This window comes from Austrofundulus limnaeus, unplaced genomic scaffold, assembly GCF_001266775.1.
Source record: "Austrofundulus limnaeus strain Quisiro unplaced genomic scaffold, Austrofundulus_limnaeus-1.0 Scaffold1, whole genome shotgun sequence".
Taxonomy (NCBI): Eukaryota; Metazoa; Chordata; class Actinopteri; order Cyprinodontiformes; family Rivulidae; genus Austrofundulus; species Austrofundulus limnaeus.
The window spans coordinates 5,280,093-5,288,805 of record NW_013952403.1 but is presented as its reverse complement, the minus strand read 5'-3'; the positions used below and the strand labels follow the sequence as shown (position 1 = coordinate 5,288,805).

At 35.7% G+C, this 8,713-nt stretch overlaps 1 protein-coding gene across 2 annotated transcripts in view; it reads right to left on the bottom strand.

Moving 5' to 3' along the window:
* The window catches only part of pcdh11 (protocadherin 11), a 158,528-nt gene that overhangs the window by 64,978 nt on the left and 84,837 nt on the right, over positions 1–8,713 (bottom strand). For both annotated transcript variants that reach the window (XM_014006429.1, XM_014006437.1), the window contains one exon: positions 5,408–5,443. In XM_014006429.1, the coding sequence (XP_013861883.1) occupies positions 5,408–5,443 (36 nt within the window). The remainder of the gene's footprint in view (positions 1–5,407; positions 5,444–8,713) is intronic.

Below are 8,713 nucleotides of genomic sequence, written 5' to 3'. Positions count from 1 at the left end.
ATAAAACATTATAGCCATCTGCTTGTATAAAAAAAATATCAACATATGCAACAGCAACACAAATGAATAGGTGAACAAAATTATATACAAAATACAAAATCATGCAATATGTTCGAAGGTTAAATGTCACTGCTGACAAGTTTTGTTTCTCAGAATCCCTTTTTTGCTTGTCTCAAAAAGTTTCTGATAGAGAGTAAGGCATAAAAAAGAAATGCTAACAATGTATCTATGAAATGTAGGTTACAATTTTAAATTAAATTAGGTGATGTAGAGCTTRTGATTTTGAAAAAATCATTTGTATTTCTCGAAAACTAATTTGTTTACCAACATTTTTTCAGTAAATACTGACAGAGACTGGCTTTTGACTTGGACCAAGTGCTGAATTTTGTCCCTCTTGTGTAACCAAGTTCAACACCCGAGTTCTGCAGAGAGCAAAACTGTACGATTACAGACATTCATACTGACTTCATGTTGYTCACGTTTGAGCTGGACACAGAAAATAAGACGACAGATAATCTGACTTGGCTTTGAGGTTAAAACAGCTAAAACAGTCCTGTCACAGTCGTACGAGGCTACGGCTAGTATTCATTAGTACGCGATTCCTTGGCTACCATCACAATGTATCACACTGTACACTAAAACACATAAAATATTATCACGCCCTCAGCTTTGGTTATTGCAGTGAATTTTATTCAATCCATTATTCAAACTGATAAGAGTGTCTYTTTTTTTTAAAGCAAACACAACTGGTGCACAAATGACTACCTTAATTTTCATCATCGCTATAGCAACTAAAGCAATATGCAGGTCCTGAATTAAAAACATCATTAACACATGCTTCTTTGAGCTCAGGGGGAGGTGATGTTTCTCTTCTCACATATTTTCCCCTCAGCCACTACAGTGCGTAGATAAAAAACAGATATTGTTCTTTGATAAGGACAAAAGAGGTTGGGAAAAATGAAAGAACCTAGAATAAGAAGAGTAAAGTAAACTCTGTCTCTGATGAAGGACAAACTGCCAAAACTGAAGAGCACAAAGAGGTTCATTTAAAAACTATCAGGGAGGGTTGACTAACCAAAATCCACACAATTAGCACCCTGAAAGCCTGACTGAGTGGCTTTCAGAACCGTGGTGTTAAAACAGCCAGCTAAATATTCTATTTACTTGATTCATTAAGATCCTGAGGCCATAAATCTCTGTGTTCATTTATAAGTGCTGGTAAGAAGTGACAAATGAAAAATAAGAAAAAAGAGAGAAAAAAGAGGGAAAACAAAACAGGAGAAGAATTRACAGCCTTCAGTTTATTTACAAAATAATTCAGAAGAAAAAAAACTTTTTTGTTGTATTGGGTTTAAAGATTAAAATAAACAATAATTTTTTTTCTAAAAATGCCCAGAATAAAAACWGTTTTTCAAAAATATCTGCTTTCATATGCATTTCACTTCACCAAAAGGCGCCAGGCACCTTTTCTGGCAACACAATCCAGCTCTGTGTGCCATGTTTGCACACGCTTTTAAGTCAACTGAACATCTACTTGTTCTCGAACAGAGCTGGCAGCCATATCTCAAATTACCAGAGGACCCGTTGCAAAAGCAAAGCCCAGGTTCCAGCACGAGAGAAAGGGCCCACTTACACAGGGTTGGCAGCGCCACAAAAAAGCATGCCTCCTTCTCCACTTGATAGTMATTATTTAAAAATAAAATAAAATAAAACCTTGCTTCAACGATGATATCTAGAATCTGTTTGAATAAACAGCTGCATGTGACAATTAGGACACAATCATTTTTGCCTAAGGCAGTGTCTTCATTTTTAGACTCCTGTTTATTAAAAGTCATGCCAGATGGTAAATAAAAAAAGAAAAGAAATGCCTGATTTGGTTTCACTATTTGCTCAATACCAAATAATTTAGATCTGTAATATTAGGATTAAGTACTGTCAATGGTTCTTGAATAAATATTTTTTCCCCACAGTGTGGTAAAGATGGATGTAAATAAAACATTAAAATGGGGAGCCAAACACGATGGAGRCAAACAAACATTCAGGAGTCAAGGTGAGTGTTTTGTCAGGCACAATCACTTATTTAAAAAAGCTGCCAGAAATCCATAAAGCAAAGACAAGCTGCCGTAAGAGATATCAAGACCAAACAAAGGCCTTTTTCCGTCTGACAAAACAYCGCTTTTAGAAGTATGTACACAAAAGATAAAATAAACAGGAGAGATGGATGCCAAGTGCTCCTACAGAAAAGCCAGAAAATCTATTCCCCATCATCTCCCGTAGCTACACAGATGGGACAGGACTCGTTACTAGATTAGGAGTCCGTTACGCTGAGGCAGAGGATGGGAGAGGCTAAGTGGCCGCTACCTCGCCCTTTCCTAAACCGCAGCTCTTTTGAGTTTTATTGTTCTGTGTACTTTACCTTGACTTTCATTCTCTCAAAACAGCAAAGAAGTCGGCGCTGCAGAGAAAAAGACCCGGCTGACAACCACCTCGCTGTGAGTGATAAACAGGGACCACTTAGAAGTGAATCAGGGGAGATTGGCTCTGCCATTTCAGATAAGGATCAGCTCGCGGGCACACCTAGACCTGCATAAATCTGCTCCGAGGAGACGGTGATTTGTTATAGCACACATGTCTTATGTGTGGAGAGAGGAAAAACAGTGAAGTGGCAATGCCTCAATCGAAAATGCTGCGTTCCACATGTCTCTTTTGTATGATGTCAAGATTGTGCAACATCTACAAAAATCTCTTCAGCTATTTTTTTTCCTTAAGGGGGGTGGGTGAAGATTTGTATTTATTTATTTATTTTGCTACATGTTGTTCCATTGCAGCCTATGCTGTGCTGGGTGATGTGCGTCTGCTTGTGAGCTGATGAGTTAGCAGGAACATGAGTGAAGGAGGTGATTGTTGCAAGTGCGCTGACATTACTGTGACAAATCAAATGAATTTTCATCATTTCGATCTGTAACTGAGTCATCTGTGATGATGATGATAGTCTAAGTTCAACAAAAGGAGTTCTGTTCTCAGTATGAGCAAACAAGGCTTTTACTCAGACATGTCTTTATTAAAAAATAGCCATTAGCTTCGACAGAGTCGGTGGTAATAACAATAACAATACTATAACATAAATTCACAGCACACCACAAAAATATTTGAGTAAATCAGAGAGTTGGAGAAATGTGCTAAAAAAAACTAAAGCTAGAAAAGCTGAGCAAACAAACTATTCAGCAAAATTTTGCTGACCTCTGTATAAAAGTTGGAGCAGCATGTTAGTTTGTGCTCTGGAGGAAAAAGATGTACTTTTACAGGTTTTTTATTTTTTTATTTATTTTTTTTTATTTTTGCCAGATTGACAACTAGTTGCGAAAATAAGAATATGCGTACACAGGGGGATGGAAAAAAGATGAGTGGAAAGGAACAAAGGAGTGAAACAGTCAGATGTCAAAACACAGTGGGGTTTAATGTTACTTTAATAGTGAGAAACTAGGAAGCAGTTAAACATTTACTAATTAGAAAGTTTAAATGTCAACACATTTTTGTTCAATTCAGTAATAATTTACACTGTTCCAACTTTGGGGGCAAAAACTTGAAGAGTAAAAAGCTGTGATGTTGATATGCTGTTAATTTTGAGGCGTAATATTCTATTTTACTCCATTAATGCAGTGTGGGTTAAAAAAATCCACCGATATTTAACCCTATTCATGTTACATTTAAGTCATGCCAAATTTAAGGCCCGCAGGCCAAATGTGGCCCACCACAGCATTTTATGTGGCCTGCAAGAGCTTCAAATAATGATTAAATAAAATAATGTCTTAAAATAAGTGTATGATGCTTTAAAGCGTGTTGATTATTTTATTCATACAAAGAAATCATCCTGCCACTATAGGTGGAGGTGTACAGGGCTCAAAAGCTGCTGGAAGCTGGTAAAATTCACCAAGTAAAAGCTCCATTTTGCTCAATTTTTGCTACTTTTGCTGCAACCCAGTTGTACTGGGAAGTGGGAATTGCCCACTTACAAGTCATAAATTTAAATCGGAACACCCTTCTAGTGAGAATTCTTTCAGAAAGTGGAAGAGTTCAGAAATCAAGTAGTTGCTACTCACGCCAACTCAACAGTGAGTGAAACTATCATACTTTTGTTTCTGTAATATTTATTTTCCATTTTCAGTGTTTTTAAAAGGAAGCATTTAAACAGTGTTTCTATGCTGGAAATACCACGTAGAGCTCAATTATTGTTTGTCAGCAACACAGTGCAACGAGATGAGGAACGTGAAATTTATTGTTTAGTTGAAGTTGAACATTAAACATTGAAGTTAATTACAACTGGCCCTTTGAGGGCCACCATAATGCTYATGTGGCCTTTGAAGAAAATGAGTTTGACACCCAAGACTTAAGTAAAACACACACAAAATCACACTATAGCTGAAATGGTCGTTAATGATGTTTCAGTTCAATTTTAACAGCRTCTTAACATATTTTTACTTAACAAAACTTAGCATTTGCGTATGTTAATTAAAATGACAAAGCAAATGCAACTAAAATAGATCTAAATTATATATTTTTTTTTTCTTTCTTTGAGCCTTTTTAATCCCGCTGTGGATTCTTCTTTGTACAGATTTAGTTGATGATACTCAAACACAAAACACGCACTGAAAATATTGTTTATCTTGTCTTTTTTTTTAACGTGTGCAAGACTTGAATAGGAATCAGTTTGAAACACGAGAAACACATTTATTCTRTGAAATCAAATCAAGAAAACCTTGTGTCCTAAAGGAATAGTTCAAATCTTTTGAAGTGGAGGCCTGTGAAAGGGTTATGAATAAAATCTTACCTGTTACAGATAGAACTTTGAAAAAACCTCAGGTTTGATGACAAAAAAAAAGATAATTTTAACCGGATTTAAAAGCGAATACCTGAGTCAGAAAGGATCTCAGACCAGAGTGGATCGCTGCTGCCCTAAAATAACGCTAGTATATATATATATATATATATATATATATATATATATATATATATATATATACAGTATATATATAGTGGTTCGTACAAACACACATTTTTAAATCTTTAATACTCTGTTAATTTTTGTACTACACAGTTTATCTAGCAGACATATTAGGATATGCTGGCTCTAAGTGAAAAACATTCTAATTTTAACCAATACTGGGACAATACTGAGGGTTTTCTTTTATTTTATTACAATGTTAAACACTAAGAAAGTGATATAATATTAAAAAGACTTTCTGACCTTTGTGGTAAAAGTACTGTATTTTTCTTGCTAGTGATCATATACAGCATGACTATAAATAAATTTGAAACATAACAGGCATGAATAAAGGTGACATCATGCTGAACAGATGCTAATGGCAGAACAAATGGAAGAAGGTGCAGAGCCGATTATAATACTTACATTCACAGACGTTATCTTGCCAAGTTGACAGGCCTCCTGAAAYGACAAAAAAGTAAAAAAATAAACAGACATTTTACTTGACTGTCATGACAGGAACCTTTTAGATTTTTACCACAAAAAAGTCTAGATTCAACACAGAAAACTCTGCTGAGAACGTTTCAACCCTCTTAGAGTCATCTCGAGTTCACCATTGACAACCTTATAGATTTGTGAGTTTAAAGTCTTTTTTTTTCAAGCTGGAACTGAGAATTAGGATAAATATTGATTTTTTTTACTCAAATGCAGAGTTTGCACTGCACACTTTGGAGCGCAGCTAGCTCAAYGACAAAACAGGCTGAAGAGTACAAACTCCAGAAATGTAAAGAATAAGGCAAACCTGACAKCCTTACAACACAAGGCACACGACAACTGCATGCAACTGACARCATGATAAAGATGTTTTTCCCTGCATTTCAGAGAGGAAAGTGAACAGAATATCAAATGAAGCATCAAAAATTAACAATAAACAACGACAAGCTTCTAAATTGGGAACAAAAGATACCCGCAAGCCTGCAAAATAGCATCCTCTCTCTGGGGACTGAGATAACTCTCAGTGAGATAAGAGTATTTAATTTTTAATCAGCAATTTAGCTTTCTTTGTACTGTGTATAATAATCAGAAATTCTGACTTTATTTACGAGGAAACAGAAGGAATCTGGCAGACAGGGGTGAAGCCAAGACGTCTGACATGGTGGTAAAACGGTAAAACAGCCACCAGTAAACAAGTTCATGTCAACAAAGTTTTCCACCATAATTGTTCATCAGAAGATGCTGTTGCTGAATAGATAGACACAATCAAAAAATATTCACCAAACACAAACTAATTCCTTATGGCAAACAAGTGAAGTCAATTAAATATAAAGTGTCCAAAGAGGCCAAACAGCATACCACATTACTAGATATTAATTGCATTGAACTGTATAAATAATTATATATGATTATATATTGGTGTTGAGACAAGAGTTGTATTTATGTGGGAACAAAATAATTATAAATTATCAAGCTGTTTAAATAACAAGCTTGGATAATGTGTCTTATCATCGCTTGGCAGGAAACACCAGGCRTTTTTATTGAATAAAAACTCTTTTCAGCATCGTGATACTAAATGAGTMGACAAAAAATAAGTCCCAACTGAAGATCGTTTTGCTTCCCTTTTGTTTGGTATGGAAATGAATTTGCAACTAAGTGACACAAAAAATGATGTTTGTTTTCTGCTCAMAGCTCCTTGTTTTACTGGTAAGAATTATTACCATTTAGGTGTGTTTTAAAGTAAATTTTGTCAAATCACGCACAACTTGTTTTGTAACATGTAACTGCTCTGTTTGAAGGCAGAAWTAGATTAAGATCTCAGTAAAAAAAAAAAAAAACCTGCCGATGTGATACTTGCTGAACAGTTATAAACAGAGGTACTTGTTCTGTTTGTTAAATGTTTGTGTCTCAGCTACAACTGCAACGAATTCTAGCTGCCATCTTTAGTAAGGTTGGCTCCAAAAGTGAATCAGCTGTTGATGAACATCCATATTTTATAACAGACAAACGAACAAACAGACAGAGGCAATTACAAAATTGCTTTTTTAATGATACTGAGCAAAAGAGAACAACTGACTAGGTACTAAAATTTGTATGACCGATTACGTATCAAATCTTTGATGATGTAGTCTTTTCAAGATGGCAGCTGTCTGTTTTACATGTCTCTGCTATTGGATAATAACCACAATGCAAAACTAATAATATAGACAAAACATTTATAGTTTTACTCCCACAAGGTTTACCAGCACTGCTTGTTTCAGTCTATATGTCTGTTGGAAACAAAGAGAAGTTGATGACTTCTCTCACTTTTTTCTTGATGTTTTTTGCATGTTTGACACCATCATCTCTGAGATCTGCCTGACAAGTTTCTCATTTGCATTACATGACTGGTCATTTACTTCCCTTTTTTTTTCTCCCTGAAACCACCATCAGGCCATTGTTTCTTACCCAAGTAATGTTTTATTCATGATTTTTKGACATATTTTCCATCGCAGGAGACCTTGCCAACCAATTAAATATATGATAACGTGCGTGTAGTATCTGAGAAGGTGACCTAAGCTTGTTTCATATTTACATGACATTCAAAATAGTAGTTGTAATTGTTGGAGACGGTAAATGTGTCAGTTTTATTTCCCTTTTTTTTACTCCTCTGTATTGGTTGGTCAGTGACCTTCCCCTTGAATCTACTCCTTTAAAAATAGTAGTTTCAGAGCACTCAAATTCAAACTAGAGAGAGAGAGAGAGAGAGAGAGAGAGAGAGAGAGAGAGAGAGAGAGAGAGAGAGAGACTTATGCTTAAGATGAGTGCATTTGTTGGTGAACCACATCAAAGTACTGAGGGATGTCTTAGCGAGCAAAGGCAGTGAAGCTCGAACCTTGCCTTTGATCACCCCAGGCACTCTGATCATTAAAATATTGAATAAATAATTGATTAAAAACACCAGACCTTATTGTGCTCTGTTTTTCTATCCAAATGTATCTCTGATTTAGGATACAGTGGCTGCACTTCTGCTAAAAAAAAATGATTGTAAATGGGAATGAAAGAACAAACGAACAGACGTACAGCAGTGCAGACTGAGACATATATTGAGGAAAACATATAGGAAAGATTATATGTGATAACATATTTTGTTGTAAACTACTAAAGGAGCATAGAGTAGCATAGGTTGTTATGCTTCATAGTGCAAATCGGAGGTGCTGTAAAAACACCTCTTCACCAGGAAAGGTCTGAGCTCCAGCATGGCAGATTGCCACAGAGGAAGAATATTCAAAAGACATAGATGAGGGCAGAAGGAAAGTGCAATCCAGCTGTGCGTAGGTGACTGGAGGTAGCTGATATTACATCTAGACTGGAAACAAGGTATGCAGAAGACAATAAGCTCACTGCGCTCATAGTATTGATATTAAAAATATATATATTTCCGTTCAGCTCTGGGTTCTATACGATCTAATAAATTCATCTCACTGACTGCATGTGTGTTTACATTTACAGTATAAAAATGAATCAGAATTAATTAAAATTTATTCCTGCGCCAACGTGAAGCACCAGCTCCAGCCCAGAGGTGGAGCGCAGCATTTCCATGTATGTGGAGCCTCTTCGGGCCCAATTATCCATTTCTAAATGTATTACCACGTTTATATGGGTAACTAAATCAGTAGATGTGTGGCCATAGTGGCTATAGTGACAATAAGCTTTTATTTTATTTTATTTTATTTTAATTAGTGCATGACTTTATGT